The sequence below is a fragment of the Vipera ursinii genome, assembly GCF_947247035.1.
Source record: "Vipera ursinii genome assembly, chromosome: 5".
Classification (NCBI taxonomy): Eukaryota; Metazoa; Chordata; class Lepidosauria; order Squamata; family Viperidae; genus Vipera; species Vipera ursinii.
In genome coordinates this window covers 47,851,902-47,877,304 of record NC_139518.1, presented here as the reverse complement: position 1 = coordinate 47,877,304, position 25,403 = coordinate 47,851,902, and the positions used below count along the sequence as shown (strand labels likewise).

The following is a 25,403-nucleotide window of genomic DNA, read 5'->3' as shown; positions in this document are numbered from 1 at the left end:
AAGTTAAAATTAGTTCCGGTCTTTAGGTGCCGTCGTACCTAAAGGTAAAAAACCGCTCGCTTTCTCATCTGCAAAAGAGGAGCAAAAATTAACTCAATTTCCCAGAACACAGCGCGAATATGCAAATGATGCAGGTGTTCTGGAGCTGTGCGCGCCAAATTAGCCGTGCGCACGCGCTAAAATTGGTGAACCTTTTTGATTCTGCTTGGAGGAACGGAGCGGACCTTTCGCGCAAATTAAGCCGGGGGAGGAGGCGACCAGGGACCACAGCGATACTCTGCGATTGTTGGAAAATTGTATTTCCTTGTGGAGGAAGGAGGCCGAGCGGCTGCTTGCTTTTTGGTCGGAGATAATGGCGTTGACTCTGCAAAGCGAGGGGTCCGTCGTGGCTCAGGAGGCTGGTGGACTGTCCGAGGAAGCGGAGGGGAAAGTAGCGACAGCAGCCACGCTGGAAACGCCTGGTTGCTCCGGGGCGGGTGCTCGTTACGAACAGGGAAGCCGCTCTGAATCCAGCTGTGAAGGTAACGAAGAGATGGAGGACGAGGAAGAGATGATGGAGGAAGGGACGGCAGGAGGTGGAGCCGCAGCCCTCTTCGGAGGATTTGGGACGGAGGAGGGCGAAATGGATTGCGACGATGAGGACGAGGTAGCTCTTTCCTCGGCAGCGGGGTGAAGGGGGCGAGAGGGTTAGCTCGGCAAAGTACAACTGCGGAGATCCCAATTAACCATCCGTCAACTTCGCTGATAAGATTATTGTGAGCCATTTTGATTTCCTTGGGAACGTTGCTTTCTGTGCAAATGCATTCCTTTTTTTTTTGTAATTTTGTCACAATGTGACATTTCTTGTATACCCCAGTTCTGTCAGTCTTGCTAGTTTACTTTACATCAGGGGTCTTCAAACTTGGCCCTTTTATGACTTGTGGACTTCAACTCCCAGAATTCCTCTTCCAGGCATGCTGGCTGAGGAATTCTGGGAGTTGAAGTCCACAAGTCATAAAAGGGCCAAGTTTGAAGACCCCTGCTTTACATGCTCTTACGGACAAATGATCCCAGCAAATCCAAAACTGATATAAAAACATTGTCATAGTTTGTAAAAACTTGCCATACTTCAGAAAGAGAAAAAAGCAACTTGCAAGACAAACTTTTTAAAGTTCTGGTGCAAAAGTACTGCTGCTTTTCTCATCAGCGACAGTGTCTCCCATCACGTTCTGGGAACAAGAGATGGGCTTGGAACATGTTGCTTATACTACATTGTAAAGTCTTCTTTCCTTCAGAGGTACCGGCGCAATATCTAGTCTTGCACTGCTCAGTTCCTGAGGCAGTTAAAGAGGCCAACATCAAACATTATGTGAGAAGAAACATGCTTGTTTCCCAGTTCTCTTTTTAATGTGGCCTTCCAGATTTGCTTTGGAGACACATAACTCTCTATAGCAGGGGTGTCAAACTGCCGGATGCATCATAGCAAAACTGTGCCCACCCCATTGCCGGCAATGGCAAAAAAGTCACGATACATTGCGACACGTCACGTCACGTTGTGAGTTTGACACCCCTGCTGTATAGAAACCTTGGAAGACTCGCAGAGCTAAAGCTTGCTTTCAACCACATAATATGGCCATTATTGTTTGCAAATAGTTTATTGAAGGAATATGTTCTTAAGTACTTATTTTAAATATAAAAACTAATATTATCAGCAAACTTAAACAATACTGTTAACATACTTTTGTGAAATTTCAGCGCATGATTAATCTTTCTGAACTGGTACCATACATCATGTGTTCCATCTGCAAGGGATATTTCATAGATGCCACAACCATCACAGAATGTCTTCACACATGTAAGTATTGGAATTGTTATTAAATTTGTTTGCTGGCCATCATAACTCTGCGCAGCTTATAACATTAAAAGCTATAAAACTGTAAAACATTTCTGCAAACAAGTTTACATAGGTTGAAAAAAGTTACGTACACTTTAATAATATGAAAGTTACAATAAAACATTAGGATTGAAACTCTGGACTAGAAGGAAAAGGGTGCTTCGGAACATGAGCTTGAACTTGATACCTTTCTGTAAATTCTTAAAGCAGCCTCATGTTTTCTGGAATTATACTGTGCATCTGCCTTATATCACAGCCTTATAATATGTGGTATACCAACTGAAGTGGATGTGTTTAGGAAAAATCCTAGAAAATTTCAACAATCCATGTGTTACGAAAATTGTTCCTAAATTGTTCTTTTTCCCTTTGATCCTGACTTTCCCCTGAACATATTTTAAAAAATCTTTCTTCTATCAGTTATTCTGAATAAGTATATTAACTATGCAAAGATCATTTTCTTAACTCATTTATCATGGTCCAACTGACACTATAATGGCCTTACAGAAATCTAAATTTGGAGTCAATTTTCCGGTACCAACGCCAGAAAATATTTCGTTGATACTAGAGCCTGAAGGACTGTAGATAAAAAGTATTGCTTTTTTTACCAAGCAGAAGAAGAAACTGCTTCATCTCAGAGCTTTCCTACTGCAAATTAGGAACATAAATTATTTTGTGATAGCCTGCTGTCTGAACTTTTTAAAAAACTGAAATAGTGTGAACTGAACTGTGGTATCCTGAATTACAGGTATAAATTCAATATTAATCATTCAGTAGTTCACCCCATTGTAAATCTGGTTTATTCTTTAATCAGTAAAGTCCTGTATGCTCACAAAAAGGCTAGGTCACAGGTCGGTAACCCGTGGCTCCGGAGCCGCATGCGGCTCTTTAATGCATCTCCTGCGGCTCCCAGTCCTCCTCTGCCATGTGCAGTTCTGAAAAAAAAAGTGGGACTAAAAAAGTTCAATCAATTCAAACTTCTCACAAAAAAAACCTCGCGAAGTTTGAATTGATTGGTTGAACTTCTTTGGTTTGTGGGACTGCCCACAAACCTCTTTGCTTCTTCGGACTGCACGTGGTGGCAGCGGAGGAAGAGACGGGAGGACCGGAAGGGTGAGTGGGCCTTTTTTCTACCTGCTGCGCAGATGGGGGCAGCCAGTCTCGGGGTGCCCCGGGCCTGCCTCTTCCCTGCCTGGCAGGTCTCCCCTCGCCCTGCTCCACCGCCACCTCTGCTAGCCTGGGGGGGTCCACCGGGGTTCTCGGAAGCTTCCCCTGTCAGCCCCTGCCTTTTGGCCATCCCACAAGTGGCGGATCTTCCAAGAGATTCCCCCGCAGTGCCTGCCAGGCCTGCTGACCTTGGCAACAAATCCAAGCCATTGGCACGCCTCACCCATCGCTGTTTGTGCAGGGACCCGGAGGCGTCCGCACCGCCTCATGGGGAACCGCCTGCCTGAGGCTTGGCAGCAGAGGCAGTAGTTCCTCTCACTGCACCCTGTCAGAGGGGGCACCGTTTACCCCTCCCCTCTCTCATGGCGATGCAGCACCTTCAGTCTCCAGATTCTGCCATGACGTCGCCTCCGCCGCCCCCTTTGTCTCCGCTGCCTGGCCCGAACGAAGAGGAGCCGAAGGCAGCAGCTCCGCCAGCCTCCGCCGCACCCTTCTCTCCTCTTCCTGGCATGAAGGAAGAGGAGGCAAAGGCAGCAGCTCCGCCAGCCTCCGCCACGCCCTTCTTTCAGCTGCGTGGCCTGAAGGAAGAGGAGCCAAAGGCAGCAGCTCCGCCAGCCTCCGCCACGCCCAATCAGCAAGTGGAAAAATTAGCAGTAGCAGCACTACCGGGAGCGGTTTCAATCGTCCCCTTCATTGCCAAGCGTCCCCATGGAAGTCAATGGAGGCGTCGAGGCTGGCCTTTCGAGTGAATGAGAGCGAGAAGCATTTTCAAGCAAAGTATGAGTGAATAGAGGGAGAGGGAAGCTTTTTTGAGCAAAGTGTGAGTGAATGAGAGAGCGAGAGAGCTTTTGCAAACAAAACATGAGTGAATGAGAGTGGAGGAGGCAGGGCGGGTGCATGTCTCGCCTTAGGCTCCACTCTTCAGTCAAACCCTGTTCTGCGCATGCGTGCACATGCACACACATTTTTTGCGGCTCCCAGTTTTTCCTTTTGTGAGGGAACCGGTTCCGAGTGGCTCTTTCACTGTTTCAGGTTGCCGACCCCTGGGCTAGGTGGAGGACACAGGCATGAAGTCAGCCCATTTGGGTTAATAAGACTGGATTAAAGACAATGTACAAAAAAGTGGATGTACAAATCTAAGTAGAATTGTTAGTTTTCTGTTTTTGTTTTGCTGTTACTTTACATCCTAGCCAGGACTTACAACCACAATGGAGCCCAGAATTTTGGTCATAAATTGTTGTACTCAGTTTTATGACTGTTTTATGATGCTCATAAAGCTGGTCACTGCAGTCATTAAGCTAATTATGTCATTAAGTGAACGATGTGGTCATTAAGCAAACTCCTAGATATCCAGCGGGGAATTTTTTGCTTGACCTGCTGGAAAAGAGCAAAAGTTGCAAATTGTGGTCATGTAAGCACAGAACACTGCAACTGAATGCAAATGTGAGCTGGTTGTCGAGCACCCAAAATGCAATCACATGACTGTAGGGGGAGGCAGTCATAACCTTGAGGATGGGTGGTAAATAGCTTTTTGCACCATAACTTTGAATACTTTTGTATCTCTGCAGATTCTGGACATTACTGCTTTCAGTAATAATGGATCATTTTGTTGCAGTCATGTAATTAATCTTTTTTTTTACAGTTTGTAAAAGCTGCATAGTAAGACATTTTTACTATAGTAACAGATGTCCAAAATGCAACATTGTAGTACATCAGACACAGCCACTTTATAATATCAGGTAATTATGGTGTACTCTATATTTATTTTGTGTTTAAATGAACAGTTTTATCTAATGTCCTTATGCTAGTTTTAGTCTTGATATTAACTATTGGAACTAAGAATTACTTCAAACAGCCTGATACGGGAGAATATGTTTAAATCTTCTGAAACTCTAGCAATGTGTTCAAAACCATTAACTTTATTATTAAAACAATGAAACTAATCCACAGACCGCACTTCACTGTCTTGTACTTGATATTTTCCTAGTCTGTTTCTGGGACTTACTATTATGTTGGAATGTTAATTTGATATTTTAAAAATGCTAATAAAGTTGCTTTTGTAATTTTGACATGGAAATTTTTCAATTTTGATAGCTATTTCTCACCCAGTCTTGTTTTATAATTGTTATAGTTTAATAATTTTGTGTCAGTGCCTATCTTTTAATATGTCGCTGTAATGAAAAATAGTTACATTTAAAAATTACTTTTTATTTTCTTTTTATAGGCTGGATCGACAATTGCAAGACATAGTATATAAATTAGTTGTCAACTTGGAAGAAAGTAAGTACCTCTGAATTGGCTGCTCTTGATAAAACTGAAAGAGACATCTAACTGAATGTAACTAACATTGTTAGTATACGTCTTATGTTGCCATAAAATAGTTGGTAGTTTGCTAAAGAACCACATGCTCCTTGATATAATTTGGAATATTGCAGTTGGAGATTATCAGCTTGTAAGGTTTATGAACAGAAGTGTGAAATCTTGGAAAAATCATAGATTCAATTTCTTTACAACGTTCATCTTCCCTGCCCTTTGCACACCTGTTCATCTATTTCTTAAAAGAAATACATAGTCTTCATTTAGTGACTGCCTTGTTTAGCAATTATTCATAAGTACAATAGAGATGGGAAAAGTAACTTTGTGACCAGTTCTCATATTTATGATCTTTGCAAGTGTATAAAGTAAAATAAGACTGTTTTGCTTAGCAACCAGGTTGTTAGTCTCAATACCTGGGTAGGCATATTAATAGTATTATTGATGAACTCTTTTTTTAGTATGGGATATTCACAAATTCATTTTAAGATGGACGAGAGTTCAGTGCTTTATATTTTTTTGCTACTATAATCCTCTTATTTAAATAATAAAATGTTCTAGTTCTGTCAGTTAAATGTGTAAAAGCCGTAAAATTAAAGTAACAGAATAAAAGATTGACATGTTGTCTTCAGAATCTTAAACTCTAGGAGCAAGATCTGGGATTTCAAATTGAATATGAATCTCTTTATAATATAGAATTATTATATTGTAGCAAATCATAAATTAACATCTAGATAACTCCTAGAAAAAACTATTCTGTACTGGAATAATTCTATTATTTGTAGCATTTCTAGATTGTATTGGTGAAATTTTAGGAGATTGATACATATCACCATCAGTGGTGACAGTGCCTGGTTAGATAGTATTTTAATCAAGTATTTTTGAAGAAACAAAGAAAATACCTCATAGTCTACCAAGATATTCTATTAATTTATTGACCATATTTTCTAATGAATATAAGTTATTGCAACATAAAAATAATGCAGTTCCTTTTATTATCTCTCAGGTTTTTATTATAAAATATTGGAAAATTAAAATACTCTCATTGGATGAACCATGTGAGAAATTGTTCTGAAAAATTAAAAGTTAATTAAAAATTAAAAGACCTTTTAAAAAACTATGAAAGAAAAACTATTCAGATATGATAGCCATTTATTACCTATACCAGCAGATTTCCTGTTTTCACAACCTGTTTTTCTTAGAGATTACTTTCACCTGTACATGTATTAATCTAGGAATAATATATATTTAAAATACTTGTCCTTTTTTAAAAAAAAATCACATATATGCATATGGTAATATGTTCCCAACTTTTTATTTTCTCATTTTCATTTTTTTAATCTTTTTGTCCCAGTCTATGCAGCATTTTATCATTTGTTTTATTCCTTTAATAAAACAGCAAAAAATGAAGAATTTAGATCATTTTCTTTATCTGTTTTGTCTTTTTTGTCTACTTATTCCATATTAACTAGATCTATAGGTTGAGGATAACCAGCTCTTTTATATTTATACATTTAGGAGAGAAAAAGAGAATGCACGATTTCTACAGGGAAAGAGGTTTAGAAATACCCAAACTTGGTAAGTTTTTTAACTGTGGGTATACTATTGCTTAAAATAAAGTGAATTTATTAAAATTTAAATTAAATACTTTTTATTATGCCTCATGCCAAGAGATATGTAGCTATGTATTTAACCTTATTTTCTACAGACTAAGATCAATATTTATTTCTTCTCTGACATTATAGCTGCTTTGGTTTTAAAAAAAGTACCGTATATACTTGAGTATAAGCCGAATTTTTCAGCCCACTTTTTGGGCTGAAAAATTCCACTTCGGCTTATACTCCAGTCAACAAAAAAAACTTACCGAGGACTTGTGCGCGGCCGAGGCTTTGGTGCTTCCGGGATCGCCCGCACCTCTCCCAAGCCACCGCCGTCCGAGACCTGCCGAAGTTTGGGGAGGTTTGGGGAGGTGCGCGCGCACCTCCCCAAACTCCGCGCCTTGCCTGCCTGCTTCTTTCCGCAGCGGAAAGAAGCAGGCAGGCAGGGCGCGGAGGAACGGAGACTTGCCGACGTTTGGGGAGGTTTGGGCGTCTCCCCAAACCTCGGCAGGTCTCCGTTCCTCCGCGCAGACCTGCCGACGTTTGGGGAGGTTTGGGCGCCTCCCCAAACCTCCCCAAACCTCGGCAGGTCTCCGTTCCTCCTGCCGACCTTTGGGGAGGTTTGGGCGCCTCCCCAAACCTCCCCAAACCTCGGCAGGTCTCCGTTCCTCCTGCCGACCTTTGGGGAGGTTTGGGCGCCTCCCCAAACCTCCCCAAACCTCGGCAGGTCTCCGTTCCTCCTGCCGACCTTTGGGGAGGTTTGGGCGCCTCCCCAAACCTCCCCAGGTCTCCGTTCCTGTTTGGGGAGGTTTGGGCGCCTCCCCAAACGTCCCCAAACCTCGGCAGGTCTCCGTTCCTGTTTGGGGAGGTTTGGGCGCCTCCCCAAACCTCCCCAAACCTCGGCAGGTCTCCGTTCCTCCGCGCAGACCTGCCGACCTTTGGGGAGGTTTGGGCGCCTCCCCAAACGTCCCCAAACCTCGGCAGGTCTCCGTTCCTGTTTGGGGAGGTTTGGGCGCCTCCCCAAACCTCGGCAGGTCTCCGTTCCTCCGCGCAGACCTGCCGACGTTTGGGGAGGTTTGGGCGCCTCCCCAAACCTCCCCAAACCTCGGCAGGTCTCCGTTCCTCCGCGCAGACCTGCCGACCTTTGGGGAGGTTTGGGCGCCTCCCCAAACGTCCCCAAACCTCGGCAGGTCTCCGTTCCTGTTTGGGGAGGTTTGGGCGCCTCCCCAAACGTCCCCAAACCTCGGCAGGTCTCCGTTCCTCCGCGCAGACCTGCCGACCTTTGGGGAGGTTTGGGCGCCTCCCCAAACGTCCCCAAACCTCGGCAGGTCTCCGTTCCTGTTTGGGGAGGTTTGGGCGCCTCCCCAAACCTCCCCAAACCTCGGCAGGTCTCCGTTCCTCCGCGCAGACCTGCCGACGTTTGGGGAGGTTTGGGCGCCTCCCCAAACGTCCCCAAACCTCGGCAGGTCTCCGTTCCTCCGCGCAGACCTGCCGACCTTTGGGGAGGTTTGGGCGCCTCCCCAAACGTCCCCAAACCTCGGCAGGTCTCCGTTCCTGTTTGGGGAGCTTTGGGCGCCTCCCCAAACCTCCCCAAACCTCGGCAGGTCTCCGTTCCTCCGCGCAGACCTGCCGACCTTTGGGGAGGTTTGGGCGCCTCCCCAAACCTCCCCAAACCTCGGCAGGTCTCCGTTCCTGTTTGGGGAGGTTTGGGCGCCTCCCCAAACCTCCCCAAACCTCGGCAGGTCTCCGTTCCTCCGCGCAGACCTGCCGACCTTTGGGGAGGTTTGGGCGCCTCCCCAAACGTCCCCAAACCTCGGCAGGTCTCCGTTCCTGTTTGGGGAGGTTTGGGCGCCTCCCCAAACGTCCCCAAACCTCGGCAGGTCTCCGTTCCTCCGCGCAGACCTGCCGACCTTTGGGGAGGTTTGGGCGCCTCCCCAAACGTCCCCAAACCTCGGCAGGTCTCCGTTCCTGTTTGGGGAGGTTTGGGCGCCTCCCCAAACGTCCCCAAACCTCGGCAGGTCTCCGTTCCTCCGCGCAGACTTGCCGACCTTTGGGGAGGTTTGGGCGCCTCCCCAAACGTCCCCAAACCTCGGCAGGTCTCCGTTCCTGTTTGGGGAGGTTTGGGCGCCTCCCCAAACGTCCCCAAACCTCGGCAGGTCTCCGTTCCTCCGCGCAGACCTGCCGACCTTTGGGGAGGTTTGGGCGCCTCCCCAAACGTCCCCAAACCTCGGCAGGTCTCCGTTCCTGTTTGGGGAGGTTTGGGCGCCTCCCCAAACCTCCCCAAACCTCGGCAGGTCTCCGTTCCTCCGTGCAGACCTGCCGACCTTTGGGGAGGTTTGGGCGCCTCCCCAAACGTCCCCAAACCTCGGCAGGTCTCCGTTCCTGTTTGGGGAGGTTTGGGCGCCTCCCCAAACCTCCCCAAACCTCGGCAGGTCTCCGTTCCTCCGCGCAGACCTGCCGACCTTTGGGGAGGTTTGGGCGCCTCCCCAAACCTCCCCAAACCTCGGCAGGTCTCCGTTCTTCCTGCCGACCTTTGGGGAGGTTTAGGCGCCTCCCCAAACCTCCCCAAACCTCGGCAGGTCTGCGCGGAGGAACGGAGACCTGCCGAGGTTTGGGGAGGTTTGGGGAGGTTTGGGGAGGCGCCCAAACCTCCCCAAACAGGAACGGAGACCTGCCGAGGTTTGGGGACGTTTGGGGAGGCGCCCAAACCTCCCCAAAGGTCGGCAGGTCTGCGCGGAGGAACGGAGACCTGCCGAGGTTTGGGGACGTTTGGGGAGGCGCCCAAACCTCCCCAAACAGGAACGGAGACCTGCCGAGGTTTGGGGACGTTTGGGGAGGCGCCCAAACCTCCCCAAAGGTCGGCAGGTCTGCGCGGAGGAACGGAGACCTGCCGAGGTTTGGGGAGGTTTGGGGAGGCGCCCAAACCTCCCCAAACAGGAACGGAGACCTGCCGAGGTTTGGGGAGGTTTGGGGAGGCGCCCAAACCTCCCCAAAGGTCGGCAGGTCTGCGCGGAGGAACGGAGACCTGCCGAGGTTTGGGGAGGTTTGGGGAGGCGCCCAAAGCTCCCCAAACAGGAACGGAGACCTGCCGAGGTTTGGGGACGTTTGGGGAGGCGCCCAAACCTCCCCAAAGGTCGGCAGGTCTGCGCGGAGGAACGGAGACCTGCCGAGGTTTGGGGACGTTTGGGGAGGCGCCCAAACCTCCCCAAACGTCGGCAGGTCTGCGCGGAGGAACGGAGACCTGCCGAGGTTTGGGGAGGTTTGGGGAGGCGCCCAAACCTCCCCAAAGGTCGGCAGGTCTGCGCGGAGGAACGGAGACCTGCCGAGGTTTGGGGAGGTTTGGGGAGGCGCCCAAACCTCCCCAAACAGGAACGGAGACCTGCCGAGGTTTGGGGAGGTTTGGGGAGGCGCCCAAACCTCCCCAAAGGTCGGCAGGTCTGCGCGGAGGAACGGAGACCTGCCGAGGTTTGGGGAGGTTTGGGGAGGCGCCCAAAGCTCCCCAAACAGGAACGGAGACCTGCCGAGGTTTGGGGACGTTTGGGGAGGCGCCCAAACCTCCCCAAAGGTCGGCAGGTCTGCGCGGAGGAACGGAGACCTGCCGAGGTTTGGGGACGTTTGGGGAGGCGCCCAAACCTCCCCAAACGTCGGCAGGTCTGCGCGGAGGAACGGAGACCTGCCGAGGTTTGGGGAGGTTTGGGGAGGCGCCCAAACCTCCCCAAACAGGAACGGAGACCTGCCGAGGTTTGGGGAGGTTTGGGGAGGCGCCCAAACCTCCCCAAAGGTTGGCAGGTCTGCGCGGAGGAACGGAGACCTGCCGAGGTTTGGGGAGGTTTGGGGAGGCGCCCAAACCTCCCCAAACAGGAACGGAGACCTGCCGAGGTTTGGGGAGGTTTGGGGAGGCGCCCAAACCTCCCCAAACAGGAACGGAGACCTGGGGAGGTTTGGGGAGGCGCCCAAACCTTCCCAAACGTCGGCAGGTCTGCGCGGAGGAACGGAGACCTGCCGAGGTTTGGGGAGGTTTGGGGAGGCGCCCAAACCTCCCCAAACAGGAACGGAGACCTGCCGAGGTTTGGGGAGGTTTGGGGAGGCGCCCAAACCTCCCCAAACAGGAACGGAGACCTGGGGAGGTTTGGGGAGGCGCCCAAACCTCCCCAAACGTCGGCAGGTCTGCGCGGAGGAACGGAGACCTGCCGAGGTTTGGGGAGGTTTGGGGAGGCGCCCAAACCTCCCCAAACAGGAACGGAGACCTGCCGAGGTTTGGGGACGTTTGGGGAGGCGCCCAAACCTCCCCAAAGGTCGGCAGGTCTGCGCGGAGGAACGGAGACCTGCCGAGGTTTGGGGACGTTTGGGGAGGCGCCCAAACCTCCCCAAACAGGAACGGAGACCTGCCGAGGTTTGGGGACGTTTGGGGAGGCGCCCAAACCTCCCCAAAGGTCGGCAGGTCTGCGCGGAGGAACGGAGACCTGCCGAGGTTTGGGGAGGTTTGGGGAGGCGCCCAAACCTCCCCAAACAGGAACGGAGACCTGCCGAGGTTTGGGGAGGTTTGGGGAGGCGCCCAAACCTCCCCAAAGGTCGGCAGGTCTGCGCGGAGGAACGGAGACCTGCCGAGGTTTGGGGAGGTTTGGGGAGGCGCCCAAACCTCCCCAAACAGGAACGGAGACCTGCCGAGGTTTGGGGACGTTTGGGGAGGCGCCCAAACCTCCCCAAAGGTCGGCAGGTCTGCGCGGAGGAACGGAGACCTGCAGAGGTTTGGGGAGGTTTGGGGAGGCGCCCAAACCTCCCCAAAGGTCGGCAGGAGGAACGGAGACCTGCCGAGGTTTGGGGAGGTTTGGGGAGGCGCCCAAACCTCCCCAAAGGTCGGCAGGAGGAACGGAGACCTGCCGAGGTTTGGGGAGGCGCCCAAACCTCCCCAAAGGTCGGCAGGTCTGCGCGGAGGAACGGAGACCTGCCGAGGTTTGGGGAGGTTTGGGGAGGCGCCCAAACCTCCCCAAAGGTCGGCAGGAGGAACGGAGACCTGCCGACGAGCCGCGGCTACACAGGGTATTCCTGTGTATTCAGGCTTGCAAAATGGCGGATCGAGCCTCTGCTGGCGGCAGAGGCTTGCAGAACGGCGGATCGGCTTATACTCGAGTCAATAACTTTTTCCAGTTTTTGGGGGTGAAATTGGGGGTCTCGGCTTATACTCGAGTCGGCTTATACTCAAGTATATACGGTAACTAAAAAAACTATTTTGATACTACTTAAGTTTTCAAAAAAAATTCATAGCTGAAAAATATAACATTCTAACATAAAAATATAGCTAACCTTAAACAACATGATTAATGTTTTCTTATTAAAGTACTACCAAAGTAGTAAAAAAAAGAGCCTTGGTGGAGCAGTGGGCTAATGCCTCCTTAAGTAACACCACTTGCCTGCAATTAGTGCAGGTTCGCATCCCACTAGGCTCAAGGTTGACTCAGCCTTCCATCCTTCCGAGGTAGGTAAAATGAGGACCCAGATTGTTGGGGGCAATAAGCTGACTTTTTAAAAATGCCGCTTGGGGCCCCCCGAAAGCCCTAATAAGCAGGTATATACATAGAATGAAGGCTATTGCTAAGCACATTGTGCTTTAGATTGTAAGCCGCCCTGAGTCTTCAGAGAAGGGCGGGATATAAATGGGATTAAAAAAAAGTTAGTCTTATTTAATGAAAATTGTGGTTTTGTCCCAAACATTTTAAAGATGATTTTAGTAAGTAGTTTTGTTCATGTGTCAAACTGCACAGAGATTGTTTATTGTTGTTTTCAGTCAGTTCTTGCTGACCAACTTGTGATTGATGAGATCAGATTTATAGAATTGTATTTTATTGCCTACCTGCCTGTGGCTCTCTCAGAAATTCAACACCATTCTTAACACTTCCTAGAAACATAGCAACACTTACAAAAAGCTATCAAAAATAGCAATGGGAGAACAATTGTATATAAAAAGCTGCAAGTTTCAGCATGATATATTAGTAGCTTTCATTGTCTGTAATCATCTAAATGTATGCCAGAGATTTTGGAGAAGATGTATCTTTTGTTTTAATGAGATTTTTATATAAGAGAGACTTTGACATCAAAAACCTAGCCAAATTTGACAATTTTCTAATTTGGAAGACAGTAGTTCTTGTGTTATATTGTTTTACGTTCTTTGATTACATTTGCGTCTAGGGCACAAATGAATAGTTTTCTAGAGACATATCTTTATCACTATCTCTTCATTACTGCTCTTTTTGAATTCTATTTCCCCCCCCCTACTCTTGGCCATTCTTCTTAGTTTCTCTGGCTTGAGACCTAATTAGTACAAACTGTTATTTGTATGAAAGTCTTGTATATTGTTACTAGAGAACCCATAAAGGGAAGAAAGAACATAAAACTATGGGATATAAAGGGAAGAAGAAAAAATAGAAAGAGTAACTGATGATTGATAATACTTCCAAGAGAGAGAATACTGTATGGTATGAGAGTAATAAGAGTTGGAAGCGGCCATTTAGGCGCTGAAGTCCAATCCCCTGTTCAGCATAAGAATCCAAATCAAAGCATTTCTGATTGATGGTTACCCAACTTCCACTTGAGTACATCCAGAAAAGAAATGCACCGCTTGTCTAAGTAATTGTTTTCTGGGGTAGTGGTACAAAGATTGTTAAATCATCACCAATGAGTCAGAGGCAATGGGTTGCTCAGAGAAAGGACACTATGGATTGGAAAAAAAAGAAAGGGTTGAAAGAAGAACAATCTACAAGTATTACAGAGAAAGAAGTATGAATGTATTTATTTTATTCTCTGTTCTTTCATTCCTAGCCTGATTAATCTTTTATATTTTAGCTGTACCCCAGACAATGGCAGCGGGCAGGGGAAGACCCCGCAAGGTTGTAGGGTCTGTATTCCGTCTTCCTCCAGAACTTGACATGTCACTTCTTCTGGAATTTATTGGGTAAGTTAAAATTGAATTTCTGGGAATCAGTGTTTGATATGTGAACATAGACAAATTATTGTCTATTAAATGATATTTAAGTCTCGGTACTGACAGAAATATGAATAAATACGATAGTAGCATGCAGGTTGCATGATGAAATATGCTTTATGATGTGAGCTCTGCCTCTTAGATATTTAAGTGTGATGTCTAAGTGCGAATGTAAAAGGATGGAGCTTGAATTATGAGATTGTGCATATTTTATCACTGACATTGTGATTAGGAATGATCACTTACGTTGGCCTATTATATTACCACAATTTTAAGTTGCATTATTAGATTTTAGTACAGTGAAAAGATCAAGGGATTGTGAAATAAATTAAGATCTGCAACTCTGCATAAACTTGCTCAGTTTTCAACATATGCTGATAGTGGTGTCTGAAGAATACAACTTTCTGATAGAAAGCATTTTCACTATGCTTTGATTTAGCTTTATGATTTGCTGAATAGTGCTACACTTTGTGCAGATAATCGATAATTTGATTTTTGTCCAATGCCTTAAGCTATAAATGATGCATATTGGTATACATACAGGTAATCCCTGATTTACAAACATTTTAACAACCAGTCAAAGTTATAATAGCCTCGGAAAGGTGCTGTATAGCCCGTAAAGCATTTCTGGACATTGTAAAACATAACATTGCTGTCCCTTGTCACATTATCACGATCCGAGTGCCTGGTAACCCATTATGACCAATTGCCAAACCTGCAGTCATATTCCATTTGAAGTTTTCTCTGCTGGCTTCCCTAGAAAATCCGTGGGGAAGCTGGTAGGAAAGACTGCAAACTACTGTTGCCTGCCAAGAGGTCTTCCTCTCTTCTCTGGGGCTGACTCAAAGAGATGCTTGCCAAGGGGAGATGAACTCCTTTGGCAGAGTAGAGAAATGGAGCTCAGATCCTGAAAAACTGAGCTCCATTCCTGCAGCCTGCCAGAGGAGTTCCCTTCCACACATGGAAGAGCCGAAACAGTCAGATCCCACAGATTTCAGATCCTGAAGGTTAGTTTAAACAAAATAGTTTGTTCCAGTAATTAAGACTAATTGTTAGTTATATTCATTCAGGAAAATCAGGAAAACCAATATATCTTTGACTCAAAATTGGAAGCATGATAGAAGAAAAATATAACACTTGAGTAAGCTCATTTCCAAAGTAATTAAAACTAAATTGAACTTGGCAGCAGATTTCACAATATAACTAATTGACAAGCGGCCTCTGTGCCTTTAAGGCGCTTATGCCTTGTGCATCAATGTCTTAGTATAATGAAAAATGCAAATGAATCATTTGTGAAATGGTTCAGAATCTCAATAATTTGAAGGAAATAAATTTAAAAAATACTCTTCAATGTATCCACTAGGTGGCAATAATAATCAAGTAATGTTCAAATCGATTCTTGCAGTATTTCATGACAAATATGCTTGAATATATCATAATAGACATTCAAATGCTGGTTTATTAAAAGTGTATTTTAAAAATAATGTTATCGTAATTCAATCTTCTTTAACCCTTTGTGATAGAACATGTTTAGAAGTTAGTTAAAAAGGTGAGGGAGGACTCTTGGGGCACTAACCAGCCCCACGGCTGCGTACTTCCGTGAGCTCCCCATGGAAGATTGCCAACCCATATTTTAATTCCTTTGCGGAAAGCCAATAGAACGGGGGCCCTCTCTTGCCTCCCTATTTCATAGAGCAAGGGCAGAAAATGCTGCTTTCCTCTCTCTTCCTTTTGTCTCCTCAAAAACTAAAAATGAACGGTTTTCTTTGGGAACCACAAAGTAAGTGCTGGAGAGAGAGCATGGGTTTTGATTTCTGCCTGTAAGTTGAGCATGCCAATGTATATATGTCCTATACACTCTGATTATGTTTATCTCTCTTTCTTTCAGAGCAAATGATCTCTCTGGGAATTTTAAGGTATCGATATTTCCAAACTGTTTTGCTGCATTAAAAGTATATGTGGCATTATGTTTGCAAACCTATTGCAAATGAAATAATAGAGATCAAGCAAAAAAAAGCAAAATTTCACTGTACAGCACTAGGGAGGAACTCAAGAGAAACAAATTTGTAAATATGAGAAAGAGGAACTGAATTGGAAGTTTTTCTCTCCCAGAGGGAATATATTTGAGTTCCTCTTTAGTGCTGTATAGTGAAATTGAAGAGGAAATAATTTGTAAATATCAGAATCATATGAGAGGCCAAAAATGCATTGGTCTAACTGGAAAAAAAATAAAAATCTCTATATAAAAGAATAATATTCTCATCTAAAATATAAGGAGTTGCTGAATTTTGCAACCACACTTCCTAAGTAATGAATTAATTTGGTATGTATTTTAGTTAAGCATTTGCTATGTTAAATTCAGTTTAAATTGAGCCTTGGTGGAGCAGTGGGCTAATGCCTCCTTAAGTAACACCAGCTGCCTGCAATTAGTGCAAGTTCGGATCCCACCAGGCTCAAGGTTGACTCAGCCTTCCATCCTTCCGAGGTAGGTAAAATGAGGACCCAGATTGTTGGGGGCAATTAAGCTGACTTTGTAATAATGCCGCTTGGGGTGTGTGTGAAAGCCCTAATAAGCAGGCATATACATAGAATGAAGGCTACTGCTAAGCTTGTAAGCCGCCCTGAGTCTTCGGAGAAGGGCGGGATATAAATGGAATTAAAATAAAAAAAATAAAAAAATTGGATTGTTTTTACTACCACTGGCAAAAAAATAGGGTTTTTTTTCTTTGCTTGAGAATTGGAATATAGTAAATATATGAAACGATGCTGATACATAGTTTTTCTCTCCCAGAGGGAATATATTTGAGTTCTTGACTTGGCTTGTTTTACTATATTTCATTGAAACGTGCCATCTCTTTTGAGAACACTGATGCAAAGACGTTTATTCTGCCTTCTGCTTGATCCCCATATTACAGCAAGTCTCCTTCACTCGGTTCCCTTTCAAAAAATTTCTCATAATTTCTGTGGAGGTTCTCAGTCATCTGATTGCAAAGAATATAAATCCTTCCACTCCCTACCGTTTTTTTAGAACTGAAGAAGCTTCTTGGATGAGAAGTGAAATATCTCCAAGAAAAATCAAGAAAGTCCAGTTGCCTTTTTTTAAAGCACCTTTGGGACACCTTGGAATTTTCTTTCTTATTATGTTGTACAGTTCTTGACAATTCCTGAACTTTAGCTTTTATCACTCCAGAGCCATCCGTTTTGATTCTTCCTTAGATATTAGCCGATTTTTATTTCACAAGATCTCCTTTTGACTTCTCAGCTTTTCAGTGAGCTGGCCTGTTTTATTCGTGCTCTTAAAACTTGTTCAGTTTCTCCCTCTCATTTGTTTGTGCCAATGCTTTCAGGATCTTGGTTTTCAGCATCTCCCATCCTTCTTGGGCTTCTTTATCCTTTAAGATTTTAAGCCATGGGACTCTGCTCATCTTTCAAATGAATTCATTAAAATCTGCTTTCTCAAAATGCAAGGTATGTGACTTAGTTCTTCTGCATTCCATAATTAACTTAAGTGCCGGCATGATATGATTGTTTTTCCCAGTGTCATTAACATTTTTTTTAAATTCCATTTATATCCCGCCCTTCTCCGAAGACTCAGGGCGGCTTACAAGCTTAGCAGTAGCCTTCATTCTATGTATATGCCTGCTTATTAGGGCTTTCACACACACCCCAAGCGGCATTATTACAAAGTCAGCTTATTGCCCCCAACAATCTGGGTCCTCATTTTACCTACCTCGGAAGGATGGAAGGCTGAGTCAACCTTGAGCCTGGTGGGATGCGAACCTGCACTAATTGCAGGCAGCTGGTGTTACTTAAGGAGGCATTAGCCCACTGTTCCACCAAGGCTCATTTTCAGTCCAATTCCCCTTAGTTAGTCAGAATTATGTCCAAGACAGCTATCTTTTCATTGTTCTGACATATGAGAGAGATTGTTCATTTATTGGATCTCTCATTCCTGGCCAGTTTCATTTTTCATCAGGTATCAGGTGGTTGAAATGTCCCAATATCTCCGCAGCATGCATTCTTGATCGTTTAGTGAATGATTTAAAGAGACATTATCCACATCTTCTACGTGAGAGAAGGGTTAAGTAAACATGGTGGTATAGTTTTTTACATTTTTATTCATTTTAAATCTTAATTCAGATGCTTCTTAACTCAGAGTAATTTTACTGTGCTTATTAAGCAGCACAAAATGCTTCCATATTCAGGAACATTAATTTCTTTACAAACGTACAAGCTATTTCACCTCTGTAGGGACTTATTTTTGAAAGCTAATATCCTTCGAGTTCTACATTCCACTAGCTCACAGGTCTGCAACCCGCGGCTCCGGAGCCGCATGTGGCTCTTTCAGCTGTCTCCTGCGGCTCCCAGTCCTCTGCCATGTGCAGTCCAAAACAAAAAAAGGTGGGACTAAAAAAGTTCAACCAATCAATTCAAATATGCAGGGTAGGTGCATATCTCGCCTTGGCTCCACTCTTCAGTCAAACCGTGTTCTGTGCACATGCGTATGTATGCGCATGTGCACACATTTTTTTGCGGCTCCCAGTTTTTCCTTTTGTGAGGGAACCGGTTCCGAGTGGCTCTTTCACTGTTTCAGGTTGCTGACCCCTGCACTAGCTATTCAAATCCCATCAACTTTCTGTGATATCATACTTTCTTTTCAGGAAGGTTTCTTTCTGATAGTTGCCTATATTCTCCATTAATATATGTACAAACACTGAAAGATACCGGTCTCGTCCGTACTACCATGTATTGATTTCCAGATAACGCTTATTGCATTATACATTTGTTATGATATGTGTAAGGCCTACTACTTTTCTAGCTGAATTTCTACCTATATCTCTTGCCTTGGTTTAGTTTGAGTCCTTCCTGACATGTTAGCAACTACTGTATATTCTTTCCTACCTTTGTACAATGCAGCACATATCTGCCTAAAAGCTTTTTACACCAGTGGTATATGTCATGGTCCATAACTCCAAATCTTTCTTCCAGTTTACTGCTTTCCTTTATAGTTCCTCAAACCCCACAGAGAAGATAGATGAAAATACCTTTTCACATTTTCATTTATAGATTTATATTTGCTTTTAATTATCTACCTTTTCTGGCTGCATCATTTATCCCCTTGGGTTCAGAAATTACGGCTAATGATCAGTTGATTTCATGAGCACTGGTGATCTTTCAACCCATCTTTTTCACAGGACTAGACAGAATGCCTCTCATAATAACTTGTCTGGTGTACGACTCTGTTTCTGTCCTTTGCAGTAGTATGTCTTCTACCACCAGCATTTTTCCCCAAGTGAAAGTCTTTGATTATTTGTTGATCCTGTAGAGCTGAGTCCTTTGTTGCAGAGAGGTTTGGGCAATATAAACATCTCAGGAAGCTGCAGCTCACTTTCCACTTCTGGAGCCTCAAATCAGTTTCAATTGTTTGCTAAAAGGACAACATAGTACCTAAACTGTATATTACAATGCAGTCCACTTACCTAGACAGCAAATGATTGCCTTGTCAAAGTCTCAAGAATGAACAGTGAAAAATTATTGATTTCATCTTCTGTGACTATTTTAAGGTTTTAAAGTAAACATGAGATTGACTATTTGCAAAAAAATCCAATTTATTACAACCTAACTGTAAATTAACCTGTTCTTCATTCTTGTAGCCACTGGAAAAGAAGTTTGTACGTGTTTCAGGAGAGGCAACAATTGGACATGTGGAAAAGTTTCTCAGGAGAAAGATGGATCTTGATCCTGGCTGTCAGGTACACTGTAATAATTCATATAATATAATTTTTACCTTTTTTTGTTTTTCCACAACATGTATATAACAGTGATCAGATGAATGAGGTTCCCACAGATTTTTAATGTAATACTTTTCTTTGAAAGCATTGTGTACATAGGAAAGACCAAAATAACAGAGATGAAAATTTCTGGCAATAAAAAGAAATACTGAAAGTTGAACTGAGAACCTGATTTTGAAATATTTTTGTTTGCCCACAAAAGAGGCACCAGGTCTTATTTTCGGGTGGAGGAGTGTCTTTTCCACTCACCTCGCGGCAATGGCACTGACAGCCCCGCCCAGGCAGTCTACTTCTTCTGTTTCCAAAATCTCAACATCTCTTTTGTAACGCTATAACCAAAACTGGATGCAGTATTCCAAGGTGTGGTCTTACTAAGGCTTTATAAAGCAATACTAATACTTCATGTGATTTTGATTCTATGCCTCTGTTTATACAACCAAGGATTGTATTAGCTTTTTTGGCTGCTACTGCACACTGCTGGCTCATGTTTAAGTAATTGCCCACTAGACTCCAAAGTCCCTCTCACAGTTACTCTTTCTGAGCCAGGTTTCACCTAATCTGTATTTGTACATTTGGTTTTTCCTGCCCAGGTCTAAAAACCTTGCTTTTCTCCACATTAAATTTCATTTTGATCTGACATGAGAAAGTTTAATTCCACTAATCTATTAAATTAGCTGCTGATATCATAGAATGCTTTCTGGTAGCAAAGGGTATGATCATGAATGAATGATCATGCTTTTGTTTCAGTTGTATCATTGAACATTATTATTTTTTGGTGGTTTGGATGAATTAAGCAATGCCATGCAATAGTTACATGTGAATAAATAGTGCCTCTGGGTCTTGTTAATGCTAGATGATGAGATGAGAAATGGTATTCCACAGAGAGCTGGTTGCAAGGCTCATCTATTGTTAAATTTAAATTATGTTTGAACTGAGAACAGCTGCTCATCTTTAACAAATTTAGCACCATCTGATCTGAAAGAATATTACCCCTAAAGTGGAGTTTTTAAGATACTTCTCTGCCCATACACTTACAAATAAGAGTAAAGTTTAAAAGGGGCAAGGTTAGAAAATACAATATTTGCCACTGTTGTTAGTAAATCAGTTAAAAGTAACTGACTTGTAACAGTTGTTTTGTAGTTTCTCTGAAAGTTATAAAAGCTCATTGTTAATAGTTATAGCAGGCTATCATTCTTGTTAATTGGGCATACATTTTTACACTGAACACTCCTCTTACTAAGTGCTAAATAATTTGATAGTTTCTTTCTGTTCATTTTAGGTTGACATAATATGTGGTGATCACCTGCTGGAACACTATCAGACTCTAAGGGAAATACAAAACGCCCTAGGGAAGAGTGCACTGCAGGTAAAGTACTGAAATGTTAATTAAAAATGTTTTGTTTAAAAGCAATCCTAATTTTGGATGGTGTTTTGTTACCTTCTGAAGGCACTATTTAAATTTATTGGCCTTCAATTCTAGTGGGTTGGCAGCATGCAAAACTAAAAAACATATACAAAAATAGCAAGTAACATTATGCCTGAGGTAGACCAGACTAAAATGCTCTGCTAATGAAGCCCACATAGCATGGCCATTAAAATAACAAACATTAGGCCTGGGAACAAAACCAGGATTTAAGTATTTCCAGAACCCAAGGAGAGAGGACACTGTCATTATCTCTGGAAAGTTACTGTTCCCAAATGTGAGATCACAACAGAGAATGTACGTTTCCTAGGATGGCAATACTTAATTGATGGGACCCGGACTCATCCATTCTGCCAGAACACTAAGCAGGCAGAAACTATTGGAGATATTCTGTCTTTTTTGCCTTCACAAAAGGCCCTTTGGGAAAATTAGTTGTCCAATCCTGCCGTAGAATGTGCTGTAGGCACAATGACTAAATAAAATTCATGGAAACTATGCACAGATTGGATGCATTTCTCTTTTTTATAAGTTTATTTAAAGTTCTTTAAAAGATAAAAACTAATACAAACTAATAACAGAAAAAATCAAATAAAAAATCAGAAGTGCAAAAAAGGGAAAAATTACAACAAAAATAAAAAAGAAACAAAGAAGTGACTTCTAATCTTCTTTGCAGCAGTTATAAGTATTAATTTACCTTTTTTTCTAAAGTTATGACACCTCTCTCTTATTTCTATAATCTGTTCTGCCTAATGATCAAAACTATAAATTATAAGTTTTCCCAAAAAAAAGTCCATAAGGGATAAATGTAGATATTTCTTTTCTGTAATCAAAGAAGACAATTTGGCCATCTCAGCAATTTCCATCATGTTCACTAACCATTCCTCTGTTGTAGCTATTGCTGAGTCTTTCCATCTTTGTGCATAGAATAATTATAGAAACATAGAAAACTGATGGCAGAAAAAGACCTACTGATCCATTGAGTCTTCCCTTTTGAGTTTTTTTGTTTTTTGTCTGTCTGTGTCTTCTTTATTATTTTTGGCAGATGATGGACATGTGTTTATTCAAAGCATGCTTAAATAAAGTTACTGATGATTGACTCACTGCCTCAGCTGGAAGTTGGTTCCAAGCTTCCACTACTTTTTCTGTGAAGTATTACTTTCTAACATTACTTTTGAACTTCCCTCCCGTCAGTTTTAAGTTATGTCCCCGTGTTCTTGATTTTTGCTTAATATTGAAAATACTGCCTTCTGGCATTATATTCATACCCTTAATATATTTAAAGATTTCAATCATGTCCCCCCTTTCCCTTCTGTTCTCCAGGTTGTACATATTCAGTTCCTCCAATCGTATACAAAAAACATTGTATCATATACAAAAACAAAGTTCCATCACTGTCCATCAGTTCCAAAAGAAATATCTTCATTTTCAATTGTATATTAATCTTTAATATCCTCTGAATCAATGCATGTATCAATATTTCCTAGCTATTTTACACTTGCACCAAGCATGATAAAAATTTTATTTTTGTTCACATTTCCAACATGTATTTTAAGTGCCTTTATAATTCTAGACAATTTCTCTTCTGATATATTCTAGTGGTACATTATTTTGTAAAAAAATGTTTTAAAGATTATAATAATGCAAATTTCAATCTTTTATGTCATATATTTTCCTTTGTCCTATCTGTATATTATAGCCAAAATGTTTAGCCCACTTCATCATACATCGTTTGACTTGTTCTTCTGTTTCAGAAGTTTATGCCTTTCAGCAATTACATCACCATTTGCACCTAATTCTATTTCAAACTCAGTCTTACAGTATTCAATACCATAAACTCTTTTGTGTATTTTAGAACTTTGAAATAACTGTAGATAAGAAAACCATTTGCAACCATATTCCTCTGCCATCATTTCTTTTTGTCTTATTTTATATTCTCCTTGATAACATTTTAATATCTCCAAAAAATCTTCTCTTTCTCAGCAGCACCCACTCTTTCATCAAACTAAAGAGCAAGCTGCAAAATATAATTTCAGATCAGGTAAACTCAGTCATCCTTTGTATCCAACACCTTATATTTAATTCATATTTAGATATATCATTTTGCCACTACTTAAATGGTGCATTTTCTGTCAAAACTGTGGATTCTCTGAAACAAAACCATCATTCTAAAAATGTTATCTATTTTTATCACAAAAATTCTCCCCATCAATGACAATTCAGTTTCTCCTATTCTAAAATATCTTTTTTAACTTCATTTTATGTCTTAACATAGTTATTTTGAAATAACATATATATATTTGTCATAGTGATAACCAGATATTTTACTTACTTTTCTATCTTAAATAGATATAGATTCATAAGCATACAAATGGTGCTGCATATTTCTTTGCGTGACTTGCTGGCCTGGTGTGAACCAAATCTAAATAAATTTCCAGGGCAATGCTCAAAATGAAAAAGTGCCTTTATGTTACTTTTTCAGGAAAATGTTTTCTGTAAGTGTGTTCTCTGTAAATTTATTCTAGAAAGTAAAAATAGAAGCTTATTCATAATGAAGTACTATCCTCCTCCTCATCATCATCATAGAGTTGGAAGGGACCTTGGAGGCCTTCTAGTCTAATGTTCTGCTCAGGCAAGAAACCCTATACCAATTTCAGACAAATGGTTGTCCATTTTCTTCTTAAAAACTTCTAGTGTTGGAGCATTCACAACTTCTGGAGGCAGGTTGTTCCATTGATTAGTTGTTCTAGATGTCAGGAAATTTCTCCTTAGTTCTAGGTTGCTTCTGTCTTTGGTTAGTTTCCATCCGTTGCTTCTTGTCCTGCCTTTGGAGAATAGCTTGGAGAATAGCTTGACTCCCTCTTCTTTGTGGCAGCCCCTGAGATATTGGAACACTGCTATCATGTCACTCCTCGCCCTTCCCTTCATTAAACTAGACATACCCAATTCCAGCAACCCTTCTTTATATGTTTTAGCCTCCAGTCCCCTAATAATCTTTTTTGCTCTTCTCTGTACTCTTTCTTACTCTTTCTTTGTACACTTTTTTCATAAGAGATCCATGTAGTAGATAGTTAGCATGACGTATCTGGTGTTAACACTTAAAATGCTTAGCAAAGAGAAAGATTGAGAGCCACAATGAACATAATTGTCTTCAAATTTGCCTTCAAACTCCTTGAAGAGTCTACAACAAGGCTAGAAGATGGAAAAATTACATAAAAAGATGAACTCCGAATTTGCTAACATTTGGTAATAGCTCTTCTTTTCTTCTTAATGTGGAGTTACATTTTAAGCAACAAATAGATAACTGAAACTATATAATATATCTTTTTTAGTTATTTTGTCACTGTTTTGGAGAAATGTGGAATTTAGATTCCAGTTGTGTGTCCTTTGCTGTTTCTCTAAAAAATTATTAAGCCAAAGATGTTTTATTTCAATACCAATTCCTAATGGGTGTATGCACACCACCAAATCAATGTTGATTTCTGGCAACTGTCTAAACCAGGGGTCAGCAACCTGAAACAGTGAAAGAGCCACTCGGAACCGGTTCCCTCACAAAAGGAAAAACTGGGAGCCACAAAAAATGTGTGCGCATGCGCGTACATGCGCGCATGCGCAGAACAGGGTTTGACTGAAGAGTGGAGCCAAGGCGAGATATGCACCTACCCTGCATATTTGAATTGATTGGTTGAACTTTTTTAGTCCCACTTTTTTTTGGGGGGACTGCACATGGCAGAGGACTGGGAGCTGAAAGAGCCGCATGCGGCTCCGGAGCCGCGGGTTGCAGACCTGTGGTCTAAACTAATCCTTGCAGTTTTCTTGGAAAGATTGTGGGGAATGGTTTGCCATTGCCTTCTTCCCAGGGCTGAGTAAATGACTTGCCCAAGGTCATCCAACTAGCTCTGGGCTTAAGGTAGGACTAGAATTCACAGTTGCCTGGTGTACAATAAGAAAACTTGTCTATGCAAGTTGTTGCTTTTTTTTTTAGTTTGCTGATTACATTGGATTTTTGATTCATATGATTTCTCTTTTTCTTTCCAGGATGGGTTGCTTATACTTCACTATGGACTGATTCTTAGTGGAGATTCCACATTTTCAAAAATCTCTTAAATTTTCAGAAGATTTTTGAAAGAACAAAACCTCAAATAAGAACTGCAGCAAAAAAAGCCATTTCATTTAAATGAATTTAAAGAGATGCACTGTGTTTGCTCTGCATAATAATTAAGGAAACAATTTAAAGCAGTGAGAAAAACTAACACTGTACCAG

At 42.8% G+C, this 25,403-nt stretch overlaps 1 protein-coding gene across 1 annotated transcript; it reads left to right on the top strand.

Annotated features, from left to right (window-relative positions):
* The first annotated feature begins 221 nt into the window (after positions 1–221).
* Positions 222–25,403, top strand: PCGF6 (polycomb group ring finger 6). Its single transcript, XM_083363467.1, has 10 exons — positions 222–646; positions 1,735–1,834; positions 4,680–4,776; positions 5,262–5,317; positions 6,869–6,928; positions 13,789–13,897; positions 15,816–15,843; positions 19,582–19,680; positions 20,999–21,085; positions 25,178–25,403. Exons 1-10 carry the CDS (start codon positions 353–355, stop codon positions 25,244–25,246), a joined length of 999 nt encoding a protein of 332 aa, XP_083219593.1. The 5' UTR covers positions 222–352; the 3' UTR covers positions 25,247–25,403.